Source organism: Penicillium solitum (assembly GCF_028829755.1).
Source record: "Penicillium solitum strain IBT 25940 chromosome Unknown utg000009l_segment0_segment0, whole genome shotgun sequence".
In the NCBI taxonomy this organism is placed as follows: Eukaryota; Fungi; Ascomycota; class Eurotiomycetes; order Eurotiales; family Aspergillaceae; genus Penicillium; species Penicillium solitum.
In genome coordinates this window covers 3335118-3351183 of record NW_027072128.1, presented here as the reverse complement: position 1 = coordinate 3351183, position 16066 = coordinate 3335118, and the positions used below count along the sequence as shown (strand labels likewise).

Below are 16066 nucleotides of genomic sequence, written 5' to 3'. Positions count from 1 at the left end.
ATTAGATCCAGGGAAAAAAAAAAAAAAAAACACCAGCACGGGCGTGGAGGCGATGATCGCTCTGCGGGATGATCAGAGCATAAGCCGTACTAAATTTACACGACAGGGGCATTGCATTAGAGCCAACATGAGTGCGGCTGAGGCGCACTTTCCAGTCTGCCCTTTCATGATCCATAACAAGAAATTGGGCGGAATAGCCCGTTGGTTGTTTTGGTTCGAGATAGCGTAATTTCGCTACCGTTCCCGCGGAATGATTACTGTGAATTATTTAGTGCTTATTACCCTAGTTATGTTAGTATGTTCCAAGGTTAGTGTATAATGCTATAAGAGGGAATGAAATGGATTTCAAATACCATAGCAGCCTTTTCCTAAAAAAAAAAAAAAGGCATAAAAAAATAAAGCATTAAACGAGAAACGAGAAACGAAGCCGCTAAAACGGCTCTGATATTCCAAATCCCGCGTGGAGAGCTTTCACATCGAGGGCTGCGAGTCCAAGCTCCCACGGAATGCAACGGGTTTGCCCCATCAAAAAGCTAAGGTAAATATCAGTGGGGTATGCGCTGGTTTAGGCAACTCGGAGGACCAGATTGGGAAGCGCTATTCCGAATATGGTATGTAAGAGGCTCGCTACAAGGCTGCATGGATACCAACTGGCGGCACATTTTTCTGAATTAGGAATACGGTCTAAAATATCAAATATTTGCCTTTTTTTATCCTCTTTATTATTTTGTTGGCTTCTACCTAAGTATATATATCACAACAATATCACCTAAGTGTTGGATATGTTTTTCAGGGTCTCTGGTAGAACGGGATGATCCTCGGATCCGACCAAAGCCTCAACCAAACTTGAAGTCGATTAAAACCGAACTATCCCGAGCTCACTAAACCAAAAGTAGAAAGGGCGTAAATCAAAAAATCAAAAAAATCAAAAACAAACACCAAAAAAGCAAAGAGAAGTCAGCCTAGTGGGGGGCCCCGGGGCCCTTGGCTGGCGTGTCTTGGCATTTTGTCGTTTTCCAACCTTGGAAAGTTTACGCTTTTGTTTCAGTACGCCGATCCTTAACGCTTGTGGATGGACGGATACCCCAAACTCCCGGCTCCGTATCTCAAACCGTCTCAGTTCGTCCGGGGGAAAACCACTTGGTGGAACGGTTACTATATTTCCTCCCATATCCTCCTATATTGTGCATAGAACTATTGATTTAGATACTATAAGGTATATGAATCTCCATATACTCCGTACACACCATCTTGTCCCGGGGGCCCAAACACCTGTTAATAAGTTTGACTAAGTTGCCCTGCACCCCGCCCCATGCAACATTGCATAACCGGAGAATAGCTCCCCTGTCACCCTCGTGGCAGAGCAAGCATCAGGAGCCGAATCCCAGATAAGTGGCAAACATCTTATACTACATTGAGATACTACTATCTGTAGCGATATTTAGATGCGCAATATATACAGTGTACTCCGTAATACTGTATCATATAAAACACACTATATGCATTCCCCTAAATTTCTGGAAAGAATCATTCCTCCTGCAAAGCACATCCCTAAAAGGAACAAGGAACAATAAACTAAAATAACAAGCGGTATACATTATGCAGGGGACCTCGAAGGATCATTCCAGGCTAAGATATGTCCCGTGCTGGCGCCCGTCACTATCGCGACCGTTTAACAAAGACCAGACAAATCACGGGCACTAGGTAGATGGTTGTGGGGAGGAGAGTGTGAAATCGGGTTCTCGCGCGATCCACCATCTACAATGTGAGTTGCTGCAGATTATGAGGATCCGCGATGAGAATCTTGATCTGGACTGCAAGGCATTCTTGCAGGGATTCTGAAACATACATCGTAATTGGATATAACTAGATGGAAACCCAGAAACAGAAACGTCACAGTCACTGAGTCACATATGCAGCGTGCGGGAACAACCACAGCCTCTTTTTCCCTGCTTCCAAGTTTAGACACATTAGACACACATGATGCATCCCCTTGCCTCGACTCCGTATCCCTGTTTATACAAGCCAAGAGAAGAGGGGTCTCATCCATGTGTGATCGGCTGCTGCGGTTAGGGTCAGAGAGCGGGATTAGCCTGGGGTTTATACGGAGTACGGAGTACCGGCATTTCTCTCTCTGTTTTCTTTTTCCTGCTCGGACTAGTATTAGAATCTATCGTCATTGGTAATCACAGTCATGTTGTGCATAATCTTGATTCCCTTCCGGTGTACAATATAGAGTGGCACGATGTTAATATGAATTATGTACAATTTTGGGTTAATCGTGGTCTTGTTAAGACGGAATTCAATACCTGGGACCCGACTCGCGCTGTTTCCCCCTGTGCTTACAATCTCCCACATGGCTCATGGTTGTTAGTCTCCTTTCGCTTGTTAGCTTCTGTGTGGATCTTGGAAATTGCTTACGGGTGAAGGGGCAGTGATGTGATCAAGTCGTCTCTTTTTTCTCTTTTGAAACAGCGCTTCTGATTTTATAGCGCTGTTGGGATCGTCGGGCAATTGCCATTTATGATGCTGATAGCCGAATTTGGGGGATGTGGATAATATCGAGTATGCCCAGGTGGGATGATGCTGCATTGGTAGTGTCTACTCTCTATTAGGAGTCTATAAAAAGTCTATTAACGCCTTCTTTCCTTGTTAAGATGAAGATTACCTGAATATGTATACCGATTCTAGTGTAGTACACAGTAAGACGAATAAGCCTTGTTCCTACAATAGCAACACCATGAAGAACACGAACAACGGCATACAAAGTCCAAGTGACCATGATCAGCAGTATAGAACTAGCGAGTCAGAGAGCTTGGTTTAATGTTGGTTCTTTTTTTAGATGCTTACCACAGGGTGGAGATACATACCAGGCCGTGCACGCTAGTCTTCTTTTGATCTTAGATAATTAATATTAATTAATAATTTTATTCGATGACGGTATGTTATGTACATGGGTATTCTACTCATTTATCACATGTACTACTTAAGACAATAACAAAATCGAAGTTTCACCAACTGCCTATACTACCAAATAGATCAGATCATTGTTCCACGTCATCCAAAATAGTGGCATAAACGACTGTTCTTGTTATAGAAGGTACAAAGTACTCCGTACATACGCTCCCTTCCTAATTTGTTCCTGATCGACATAATAGCACCCGAAACTAAGCTGTGGGTATGGAGTATCAATTCCCATGGTATATTTCGAATTAAATTTAATTAAATCAGAGTCGGCAACGTGACCCCATGTTCATGACCCTTAAAGCATTTACGGGAGTCTCAGATTCCAAGATCGACATGGGCGCACCCCGGGGTTTACCCACGTTGTTTAGAGTACATCCCTTGAAACTGCGGGAACAAAAGAGGAAAAATAGGGGGAAATGAAAAGAGCAAAAAAGAAAAGAAACGAAAATCGGCTTCGGAATATGAACAGCATGCGGATTACTCCGTACATGCAAGCGTAAATGCGCCCTTTTTCTTTTCCCCACCAGCCCCCCCACCTCAAGCTTTAGAGGCTCTTTGATTCTAGGTCATGGTCAAAAAGTGGTCCTTCCGGGTCTCTTTCGTCCGGGTTAGTGAACCTCCCTTTTAACCTCCCGTGGTCTGTGGTGGATCTCACGATATTCAGGAACTTTAAGCATTGAAGGAGGAAGTGGCAAAGTTGCGGATAAGGCTGACGGCGTCGTGCATTTTAGTTGCCTTGTTCTGCACATACTTCCAAGGTTATAATACTGAGATGGTTAATAAGTACGGAGTATGTACATCATACATGTAGGTATGGATTATTCCATGGAAGGCGAATCTCACCTCAGATTCAGAAGCATCTGCTCTAATTGGTGGGAAGTGCTATTGTTTTTGATTCGCTTGATCGGATGAGATAACCCGCTCTAGTCTGGGTACTCCCCTCGAAAAGACTCTCTAACTTTGATTTTTAATAAATATCGCGCAATTATTACCAAAGTGAGAAGTGACCCTAAAATTCAGGTTCGCTATACATACTCCCTTGGTATTGCGGCTATTCCCGAATGTCTCGGTTGAACTACAGCCTTTTCTTTTCGGGATTAACCGAGAGAGAAAAAAGGAGACATCGGTTGTACCCGAAGACTTCTCAGGTTCTAAAGTTTAGCTTTTCTCTTAGAAAAATAGAAAGTGTGGTAGGTTTACCCCTTACTTTGTACAACTTTATCCGATCCGTATTCCGTTCGAAAATCCGAGCCCAAACGGTTGTTAAAATTCAATGCGTCCACGTGGAAAATGGCTTAAAATTATTGTAAGCGCTACCCAGGTGGTGTGCATTATACAAATCAGGTTAGTTCAGATCCACTCGGTTATGCCATTATCCCCGTTCTGGCCTTTGACAATCTGACCTTGATCTTGTTTATAGGTGTTGATGTTGTTTTAGTCAAATCCCCTCATATCTAAGCTGTTACTAGCTCCACAATTGTCAACGCCTCGATTCTTGTGTTCCGGATGGAACGGCTCGTCGTGCGTCTGTCTAGGTCGATGCACCACAATATGCATATATTAATTTGTATAACGTACCACGAAGCAAGTCGAAAAGTGTGATCAATCTACACTTACGGTCCAATCCCGTAGAGCAGATCGTCGCTATCTATCAAGGTCTTTTTGGTCCATAGTCACTGGGGATTAGGTAGTGAGGCATTTGTCGTCCAAGATTCCCCTGCCTGCATTGACTAAAGCAAACCATACCGAATACAGCACACTTGCAGGGGTTGAGCGAGATTAACCGAATATATGAGAAGACGACTCGTCATCTGCATACTCCTTGCACTTGACAATCCCTTTATACATATCCCGAGATCTACCATGCCTACTATCTATTTGCCAGGGTAGTATATACTAACATTCTACTCCGTACTCCGTATTACTCCTCCGTATATCGTCATGGAATCTACAGACTCCTTCCTGTTCCTGGGGTACTTCCCCACACGGACTCGGATCGTGCCTAGCAATCCTTTCACTAAAAAGGCAAGAGGGTCAAGGTCTAGGCTCTGCAAAGTGGAGTAACGGTTTACCGAAGAATAAATAAAATGGTCCCCGATTTTCTCTTACAGGAAGGTTCTTTCGGGGTTATCCCGACAATTGTACGGAGTATGGATATTCGATGGATATTCTATGCTTGCTTTTCCCACGTTTGCGCTTTTTGCAGGGATACGCCAATGGGCGTACACCCCCTGCAGCTCCTCACGTTTCAGATAACCTCGTCGATCAGGCCATGCCATGTGGCCGCATTTTGCAAGGCAGATTTCGAGTGCCTGAGCGTCGAGCACCGATGCCTATATCTGGTAATGATCGTTGTTTTATTATATGTTGCATTTAATCTGTTGTCATCGTTGAAGGCACTGCTGCCATGATCCCCATACATGCAGGGAAGTTAAATCCCTCGGGAAATTATGTGTAGGGGATTTCATTACTAGGTTTTTTTTTCTTTTTTTTTCTCAGTAATCTATGCTTCTTTTTTTTTGAAAAAAAAAACAAGAAAAAACCCCCCGTTCTTTTAATTTTCATACAGAAAATGCAATGCATAGTACTCTGTCCTTCGTACCCGGTTCTACGGCCGAATCCAACAAGGACATTCACATTAATTTTTGATCCACCTCGTCCATATGTCCTATTTTCCTCTTTCAGCGAGCTTGCATTGGCTTGCACCAAGGATCAGTATCCCTGTAGCCCATGTGGTTGGTTCTACATGACATTAAAAGGGAAATGTGAGCTAATTTAGGGCACGTAACTATGCAGGCACTACTGCAGCAGATGCATACAGCTGAGGCACTAGCCAATTCCAGTTAATGTACAAGTTGATTGTTAACTCAAACAGGAATAAGTGACTTTGTTTCGTTTCAGCTCCGTTACCGTGTCCATGTCCGTGGACAAACCGGTTACTATGAATTAGGAAGGTGCTCGTGTTGATCTGGGATGACTTTGGTGTCTTTAGTCTGCTTTTTACTTATTTATAACCATTTATAACATTTATACCCATTACACTCCGTACACTCCATACACTCCGTATCCGATATTATTAGTCTGCATATGGAGAAGTGAATTTACGCGAGATTCTCCCGATCGGCTCGGGAGATCTCTCGACCCAGTCAAAGTATCACCGCACATCAATATCATATATCCTAGACCTATCCTAGAGCATACGAGGAGCTAATGCACATTATTAATCTCTAGGTAGGTACATTTGCATCTTAGTTCTTAGTAATAGGTTATTAATGTTTTAGGCTAGTTACACTAAACCCGCCAAACCCCGACCAGCAACGAGGCACCGGGTTTTGCAGGGATGTGCTGAGAATCATTTCTCTGATACTTTGAGATAGAAAATTCCAACTCTAGACCGAAATACGAAGCCGACCTGCACAATAAAGGGGTGTAACCCAATCTTAAAAACAAACTTTGGGAGGCATTTATTTACTCCAGAGATTTACAGTCTAATCTCACAGTATGGGGCAAACCAGATCTACGGATATTGCACACGGATCATGGTTCGTCAATTTTTCCGATGACCCCTTTTTTTCATTTCCCCTACAGGGGTTTCTTTTACTTCGTAGGTCGTATACACACGTGAACGGAGAGTCGTATCTTCCGACGTGCGATGTACGACGGAGCTAATTCCTTCGCTCTGTTCCGTGTCATCGAGACCACATGGCCAAAACTGTGGGCCTTTGCAGATCACTTAACGGGTGTGTGTCGGTGTCGCAAAATCCTCCCCAGTTTGGAGTCCCTACCTAGGTAACTATCTAGCCAGGTTAGGTAGGTTGTTGTTTTTTTTTAAGGGAACATCCGCTAGGCTCAATCTAGCTATACGCTTTGAGTCTTGAGTATACAGCAGACTAGGTACCAACTCGCATAACTACTAGGATGCTACCTCACAAAGCTAATTAAGGAACATTACACCATCTTCCTGCAGTAGTCGAAGGCAGCATCCCCTATTCGGAATAATTGCTATTCTGCAACCAACAACAGCTTCAAACCAATCAGCGTAGAACTACCCTGCCTACTCCGTAGATGTGCTCGAGACTAGGTGCATATAGCCAACGGCCCAAGATAGACGATCCCCACAAGCATGACATCATGCGCAATCGATGTTCTGGGCGCCAGCGTGCATCTGCCTAGTTATGCTTGTTAACGCTGTTGGTTTTTCTGCCATCTCCATTGGCTCGTTGTTCTGCAGCGTGAGGATGACCGTGTAACAATTGTCCGATTGGAGCGGGCTGGAAATAGGAATGGTTAGTGTGTTATTGTTGCTTTCTAGACCTTTTTGAAATGCAATATAAAATATACAGCATATATTTATATTTATATTTATATTGCATATTGCATATTGTATACTGATACTCCGAGCTCCGTATTAAACTCCGTACAACATATAGTGATCGGCGGAGTTCTCATGATTTCCGGACATCTCGGCAATTTACTCCGGAATTACCGTATATAGAGACCTCACATTTTGACATGGATGATGAGAAACAAAATATGGGACCATGTACATACTCCGTACGGAGCACCGAGTAAATAAAGACTTGGCAAAGAGCAGTGGCAATCTTAGACCTTCGATGCGAGTCAAGTAGATCCGAAACAGCCCGACCAAGCTCTCTTCTACTTAGCCTAGTCTCGGTGTTCAATACCTTTAGCGGGGAATCTCCAGCCCCGACGGGAAATCATGTATTCTTCTTTGAGACAAGAGTTATTTTATCAACACCTCTGATTCATCCGCTGTAACAGGCTACCAACCAGACTAGCATAACTAGCATCCTTCAATCTCTTTTCTCTCTCCTGCAGGTCTAGATCGTCGCTAAATTAGCGTCGCTTCAAGCCATGTGGTTGTCAAGTCCGGTTCAATCCCAGTCTAAGTCCGTCTAGCCGCTGTTGGGTTTGCGGTTGATCTACTTGGGCCGTCGGGATCGACGGGTTTCTCATATGGGGGTGGAGGATTCGGCGATTCGGCGGTGAGGTGGGAGAGGCTATGCGGTTATGGACTAGTTTGTTAGTTAGGATTGGGGCTAGCCAGCTGACAGTTTTGTGAGGTCTATGTTTATCTCTTTCCTGATGCCATAGAAAGTGAGGGGATGATATGCTAGGCATCAACGAAGGGTAGTTAGAGGTTGTCCTCTCATCTGATGGTTTGATCGAATTGAGCTGGACTAGATGTTTGATGCTGAACCGTTTCTAGTTCAAGAGCCATGGGCTTTGAAAGTCGGGCATGCTCGAATCTCTTTGAATGGGATCTTTCATCTCTCGAGGGTTGTGAATAACCTCATTTTGCAGTCCCCGAAAAATGAGGGAAATAAAGGAGCGTTCTGTGCTCTTTGTTCCTTCTGAAACGTGAGACGAACATCGATCTTGGACTCATCTGATGTGTTATAATGTTGTTTCTTGATTGACGCGATTTCCAATGTTTGCTTACCTCGTCGAGACCGAGGTGTTCACCATTGCTCCTTCAAATGTTGCATCCTCTTCCGAGGTTGTTCTCTCTTCATCCCATGAAATTTGCGTTGTGCTTTGAGCGCACTTTACTTTGGCCTCACTTTCCTATTGAACTATTCTCTTCCCTAATTCATTATACCTCCGAACCCTACTATCAACACTGCCGAGACGCTTAGGACGAGTCTATATATTGGACGGGAACTTCCCGTGTACTCCGTCCTGGTAGAGACAGCCTGGTTCATCCACTGCTTCAGAATAACAGTGCGTAACTGGCGAGACTGAATGTGTTTGACCCTGCAAGGTGAACTGCATTCGCGATGCTATCACTTCCAAGCGTTGTCAACGATATCGCCATGCTCATGACAAGTATGAACCTGTGAGTATACTCATTTCTTAGTGTGTGCTATTCAGTCGTATGTTATATTCATTTCGAATTCTTTCTTGCAGCTCTATGAAGCCGGGGCCACGGTCGAACTGCACGCATTGCTTGAGTGGGTATGGGAGTTCTGGGTCAACGAGAAATCAGGAATCGGATAAACCGATGATACTGTACTGATTTACGATATTGAAATTGTTCGAACCGTTACAGTGGCTGTGCGAGCTCTTTGCTCCGCTCTTGATTGTCTCATAAAATCCCCCGGAAGAGCTCACACCTTGGTGGGCAAGCGTTTTGAAAATGCCATGAGTATATCTCATATTTTGCTCTCTTCCTACACGGTACACTGACATTTCGAGGGGTTTAGGCAGATAAAGCTTCCTATACTCGATATTGTTCCTCTGAGCGTCATTTCTTGCAAGTTCCACCTCTGCTTGATCCCCCTAGTGATGGTATCCCTCACCCAAAGCGTGTCAAATTTGAGTATTGTTCTGGTGAGAACCTTCGTCTTGCCGCCAATTCTGACTCTGGTCTGCCTTGGTACCTCTCTATTCTCTCGTTCAAGCAAACCATCGAGGAGTTGATCCGAAACGAATATGACTATAGTGACACCAACACCGTCATCTGGTATACCGCTATGTTGGCGACATTCCCCTAGACCATCCCCGAGTTGTATGTACAGGTAGTGTTGTAGTCTCGTTCTCTTTTTATATTCTTTTCCTTTTCTTTTTAGGTGATCTCCGTGAAGTCGTTGCCTCCATTTAGCATCCCATATTTTTTTTCTCGTAATGTTTCTCCATCTTTGTACGGTGAGGCATGGATTTTGGAGGGATCTTGTTTGAATTTGAGCTCTCATGCTAAATCCACTTGCTTGGAGTCTTTGTGTCCCTTTATTGTACTCCGTAATAATACCTTCTCGGGCGCTACTCATTGTCTCTTTGTGCATATAAAAACATAGGTGTAAAAGTTATGCATGTGGTTCATTGACTGTTGTATGTGAGAACAACTGATATGTTTTGGATGTTCTTTTCATGTCCTTTCGAATATATATCTAAGCAGTAAAGACCATAAACCGCGTAGACGGCGTTCCATGTACAGCAAGGGACCAAAGCACCCTGAAACGCCAGAGGTAAACAAGATACACATACATACGAACTACTAGTAGACCCAGCTTTGACTAACGAAACCACTATTAGTTTAGTTTACAAGCAAATGACCACAGACTGATGTGCATATCCATTCTCACATTAAGTACAGCTGATTGATCTCGCCTATTTACAGCCACCCATCCCTGAATCAGCCCGAACTGGAGCGAGTTGCCAAACGCGAGAAGCTCATTATGGGACCGATAAGCAAAGACTTGACTGGGAACAAGCAAAGAGACCACGAGGGGGGTAAAAGTAAAAAAAAAAAAAGAATCACATAAAACGAATGATTTGCTCATAAAAAGGAAAATGTCGAGCACTGATAGAGCCGAAATAGAAGGAAACGCCTTTTCGAACACAACGTCTCCATATCCACCGAGACTTCACTATAATTGAACAAGATACAATGATCGGGTCTTCGGCAGAGAAGGCCGGTGGTGCGGTTTATTTCCCAATGTAGACCCCAAGAAGTGCTGATCGAGAAGCAGGGTAACGTTGTCTGAGATGTAGACACGGAGGGTATTGGTAAAAAAAAAAGAAGCAACTCAGAGGCAGGGCCGAAGAGAGATCAGGTCACCAGCTGGGGACACCGATTCGGGTCAAGCCATATGCCGTTCGGATATCATAACTCCGCTGAATAACCCGACTGAAAAATAATGACAACAAGATAGGGAAGCTCTCATAAAGTAGTTCGACCGAGGCAGAAATGACGTGGGTTTCGCTAATACCGAGTGGAGATAAGAAATAGAGGGAGGATGAATGGTTCGAAAAATGGGTATTGGTTTAGCGATCGGGGTTCGTCACCTGTATCATAAGTTAGCTTGGAAACCATGTTGTTAGGTGTTACCCGTGCTTACCTGCAAGATCCGGCGAGAGAAGTCATGGTCATCATCGATGCTCCCATTGCTTTGGCGGCGCTGAGCCATGTAGTCGCCATCGAACCGAGAATCGGACATCGAGGGCGGACCAGAGTCACGGCCATAGCCGCCAGTGCCACCAGCTGCAGCATTGGTCTTGTTCTGCTTGGATCGCCACCAGAAGAATACAGCACCGCAGAGAGCAGCGAATCCAACCACTCCGACGACGACTCCGGCCGCAATTGCGGCAGTGTTCTTGCTCTGCGAGGACTTCTCATCCATGTTGTCAAAGACACTGCTTTCGGTGGGCTCAGATGTCGCGGTCTCTGTTGTTTCACCGGCAGTGGTGGAAGTAGTCGAGGTAGTCCCGTCAGCTTGCGTCGTCGTTTTGCTATCGCTACTGCTTTTGGTTGTGCTTGTCGTGGTTTTGGTGTCCGAGGAGTCGGAGTACGTGGGTACATCGTCTTCCAAGTTTGTGGTGTAGACAGAGTAGTAGCTGGAACCACCGCCTATTCGAGATAATCGTTAGTAAGTCAATTCTCTGAGACTCATGGGTAGGCGATATAGACGTACACATATCATCGGGCCAACCACTGCACGACGTGCTGCATTTGTCGCTTGAAACCTTGGCACTGTCTGGTGGCATCGTGTTACCGCACACACAGTCAGAGCCTCCTGTCAAAGCAAATGTCGCGTAGTCCTTAGCACAGTGGTCCAGGCACCATCCGGAACTCTGGTATGTCCAGCTCGTTGACTTTCCGTATCCAGGAATGCTCGAGTAGCAGCCCTTGAGTGTGCCTAATGGTGACCCACGAGGAAGTACCTTGAAGTCTTTTGCAGCTGCAGAGGTGGCTGCCAGTAGCAGACTAGACACCGCGAGGGCGCCTTGGGTGTTGAAAAGCATGATGTATTGGGAGAAGAGGAAAGTCGAGTATCGAAATCAGTGTGAAAAGTAAACACCGCTGGACACAGTCACAGGGGTGTAATTGATGAAGGACTGGGGACGACCTGCGTAACCCTCAAGAACTTCTGTTTGAATGTATGCCGGTAGACGTCGTTTGTTCTCAAACTGCCCACCACGTTGGATCTGAATTATTCACTCAGATACTCAGGGTGTATCTAACGAGGAAGTCCAAGTTTTTCGCGGTCGGAAGAAAAAAGTGAAAGGAAGGTGATTTCGCGTTCTGTTGACGGGTACTCGGGAGTAGGTGGTCGAGTAGAGGTTCACCCCCTACAATTCGGGAGAGAGTGAGCGACCGTGAACTAAGAAGCAGTTCAGTTGATAATCCCCAAGTAAAGGGAGTAAAACGAGCGAAGAAATTGGGTTGTCGGTAACGAATGTGTGCAAAGGGGAGATGGAAAGATCAGGAGGGAAGAGAAGTGACGGATAATGGATCCCTTGAGAAAGGGACTGTCAAGGGGTCTGTGTTCCCCGGAGAAGGTATGAGGTACTTGGACTATGGGGGGAGGGCCCTGGTACACTCGAGTACCGGGTACTTTCAGTGCAGGTCTTTCACGGGTGGTTTTAATGTTGTTTGCTCCTTGTATGGTACAGTACCAGGTATACAAACAAACAATCCTCCAATGATACGTCGAAATAAATTTAGGTAATCAGGCACCCGCCCAACTAACCCAGGGGACCGAGGTGGATCAATTTCCTATTTTGGTCAGACACGGCAGCTAGATGGAGTCTTTAGGCATGCCGCTAGTCTACTTTGGGGGTCAAGTGATGATGATGAGACTCTCTGTGTGAATCTCGTCCAAATATTCAATATCCAATATTATGGAAGTTGTGGAGGTATTACTCTGTACTTACATGAACTTATGAAAGATCGTCCTTGCCACATGAAAAGGACCCTTGATGACGACTTCCAAGGTTCTTTTTGTTTTGCCCCTCAAAAATTGTACAACGCACAGCATCACTTAGTCTTCGGCTAACGCTTTGTTCCATCTTCCATCTCAGGGTCTGCCTCCGTTGATCTGCTGTGTACTCCGTATAAATGACCGGTCAACATACGCCACGGTCATTTGTGGCTGACAAAGTGCATCCTTGGCTGATTGTCGAGGGGAAATTCAGATCTTCATTTGATTAATTGCAGCCGAATTTTGCCGTTGAAACAGAAACAAAAAAAAAACCCAAATACCATTTCATTATGGAACAGGCTCATTTCCCACCCAGGCGGAGCCAATTTCAATACTCGGTACAAGCGCTAAGAACCTTGAGATTCGGTACGGAGTACTCCGTACAACATGAAACCTCAAGGATTAACATCCAGCATTTCATATGCTTCGAGTAATCGCACCTTGTACTCAACCTCAGGTATCTCTTCATTATCCCTGTTCATACCCCTTTTCCATGTGCGATCAAAATTATTTCCATGGGTAATGAGCGGCCACTCCCGGGTGGATCGTACCAAATTACTCTGATCTGTTCTTTCTCTACATGGATATACTGTACCGTTCTGTAAAAAAACAATGCCCTGCTTCAGCCACAAAAGAACGGTTGGTATATCCCATACCGAAATTTGCGCACTGTAAAATAGGGCATCGTGGCTCAAGATCTGCCATCTGTGATGTGCAAGTCTATAAATGGTTCTATAAATGGCACTAGGGTTGTGTTCTTGCACTTATGGAGTAGTATGTTGTGTAATGTACCTTGGACCTTTTTTCTGAAAGGCCTATATGTTTGAATTGTTTTATTCGTGACTTGACTCCTTAACAATATATGGTATTATTAGCGTTGCCTACTACGTATTCTCGTACATATAACATCCCTGGAGATATCGGAGGTGATTTACTCTAGCCATGTTACCATATGCGAGATTACTGACTTTTGAGACATCCGTAGACCCTTTTGAATGAAGAGATAAAGTTACTACGTAGTAATTATCATGCGGCGAAATGCGCTTCGGATGGCCAATGTGTATGATGTATCCGCTGTACCTTGCAGATCTAGTCCCTTGCAACCCGTTCTGGGCCATACATAGATGCCATAGTTGCTCCGTACACAGATTCTATTGCCATTGTAACCAGGCCATTTAATGATAAGCCTCATTTTAAACGGTCAATACAACTGCCTGTCCAGGTGGGCATCTTGCCACGGGACAATACCACGGTCGATAATTATAGCCAATTCAATGTCATCGACCTAATTCCCTTCCATGTTGTAAAAACGCCCATGACCGTAGAGCCCACAGAGCAAACAATAAACGCCCAAAGAAGAGCGATCTTCGAATACTGAGACATATTGCTCGCCTTTTGGTCAGGTCCGACATCCGAGTATTACTAACCCAGAGCCTCCAAACACACAGTATGCACAGGCAATACAGGGTTTGTACTGTGTCTTCGTACTCGTACGCAGTAATGCCTCAACGAGCACACTTGTCTAGACCTGTCCAGCCGGTATTTCCGTCTGGACACAGATATTCCGGGACCTGTGGCGTCCACTAGACCAGCTGGATTCTCCACCTGCCAAAGGAATCATGTAGAAACGCATCCCCTTGGGTACGGAGTACAACACACAGCAAGAATCAAAATCGAAAAAGAAAAGGGTCGGTTTAATTTGTTTAAATCGTATTTATTTGGATCTCTCGACGAGAACATCAGTTCAATTTCTTTAAACTATGGGTAAAGGGTCTTCGAATTCGAATATCAAAGTGAAACTTGCGTCTGGGTCTAGACCCTGCGCGCCTGGCCAAGAGAGATCATTCTAATTTTAAAATTCTAAAAATTCTAAAAATTCTGATTTGGCCTGTGACCTTTATTCTATCTGCCATGTTCTAGATCATGCGGAAGGGCCGGCTCGATGATTACCCCAGGAGAGAGGAGTATCATTTCGCTTAGGGATATGACCCTGTCTACTCCGTAAACATGTTGGGCATATCGTCCTAAAGTGGCAGAGTAGCCGACTCATCCCAGATTACAATAATGGGAGCCGATGTCAACATTAAATACTAGATGTTACATATACACACTGGAAGAAAAAAAAACAACGAAGCTTATTATTACCAAATCTCAACACGACCTCGGGAACCAGATTGAAAAAGAACCACAAAATAGTACCATCAAACCCAAGCCTCAGACCTTAGATATACGAATAACTTGCACATATTCCGACCGACCTATCCGGAACCCGTCGCTGGACACCATCCTGATCCACTTCCTTCTCATAGAACCAACACCATCCACGAGCACAAACATAATGAATCCCATGTTGCACCTCCTTCGAAGTCCCCGATATCTGCCTGCGGGTGTACTCGCCGCATTGGCAGAGCGGGTTAGCCGGACTTATCCCGCGTTGATCAGCAAAGCAGATGAACCGATCACATGGGTAGCATTTGTAATATGGGCGGCCTGCATTGCCGTTCGGGTTGTTGTCGTTGACTTTCAGTCTCATACCATCTTCGTAGCATTGAGGGCATCTTGGGGGCTGGATTCTGGTGATCGTCATCGCTGTAGTCGTGATATGCTTGGTCTGCCGTAGTAGCTGACTTAGAGATATAATCTTGTGAGCTGGTGATAGGGTGTTCCGTGTAAACTTGCCTTTACTTTAGATTATCTGTATTCGACGATTGTTTGTTGTCGTATCGAAGTCCTCGTTCGTAGCCCTGAACGCTGTGAGAGGTACAGCCAAGTGGTCATTATGACGATCTCTATAGGTCAATATTGCGTGAATGTCTATACCTAGGTAGGTATTATCGAAAGATTTTCCATGGTTCAACTTACAACCACCCATGAATGATGACAATGAATATATGCCTAGGTACCTAGGTAACACTTGCAAATCGATGGGCTGAAAACGTTGACATTGTAAACCACAACAACTCCCTACGCCAAACCCTCCACGGGAGCCATACTCTTCAAGAATACTTTATAAGTATATACTAGGTGTCCAGGAACTAGAAATTGACGCCAATTGTTCAACATCAGCTCGTAGGGGCAACATCCTCCACGAGCACAAACATAATGTAGGCCACGTGGGACCTGCTTTCCGATACCTCCCATCTCCTTTCGGGAGTACTGACCGTGGTCGCACCGTGGGTTAGCGGACCGCACTGGTCGTTGAAGTAGATGAATCGATCACATGGGTAGCATCTGTAGTATAGCGGCCTACTTGGGTTGTGGGGGTATCAAAAGCTAATCAGGGTTATATATATATCCGTTTCCTCCGCATAGTTCATGTTTTATATTTTATATTTCTTCATTTTACCACTCACTCACATACATCATAATATATA

General features: G+C 44.7%; 3 protein-coding genes across 3 annotated transcripts; 2 read left to right on the top strand and 1 right to left on the bottom strand.

The window, feature by feature from the left end:
- Window positions 1-8768: 8768 nt before the first annotated feature.
- N7455_012364 (uncharacterized protein) lies at window positions 8769-9485 on the top strand (the record flags this gene model as incomplete). Its single annotated transcript, XM_065606874.1, has 2 exons — window positions 8769-8827; window positions 9275-9485. The coding sequence occupies 2 exons, from the start codon at window positions 8769-8771 to the stop codon at window positions 9483-9485; spliced, it is 270 nt and encodes an 89-aa protein (XP_065460040.1).
- Window positions 9486-10755: 1270 nt separating this feature from the next.
- On the bottom strand, window positions 10756-11733 carry N7455_012363 (WSC domain-containing protein; the record flags this gene model as incomplete). The annotated part of the gene is made up of 3 exons (XM_040952777.2): window positions 10756-10776; window positions 10830-11338; window positions 11403-11733. The coding sequence occupies 3 exons, from the start codon at window positions 11731-11733 to the stop codon at window positions 10756-10758; spliced, it is 861 nt and encodes a 286-aa protein (XP_040817043.1).
- A 3297-nt stretch (window positions 11734-15030) lies between these two features.
- On the top strand, window positions 15031-15312 carry N7455_012362 (uncharacterized protein; the record flags this gene model as incomplete). The annotated part of the gene is made up of 1 exon (XM_065606873.1): window positions 15031-15312. The coding sequence occupies one exon, from the start codon at window positions 15031-15033 to the stop codon at window positions 15310-15312; it is 282 nt and encodes a 93-aa protein (XP_065460039.1).
- Between the last annotated feature and the right edge of the window lie 754 nt (window positions 15313-16066).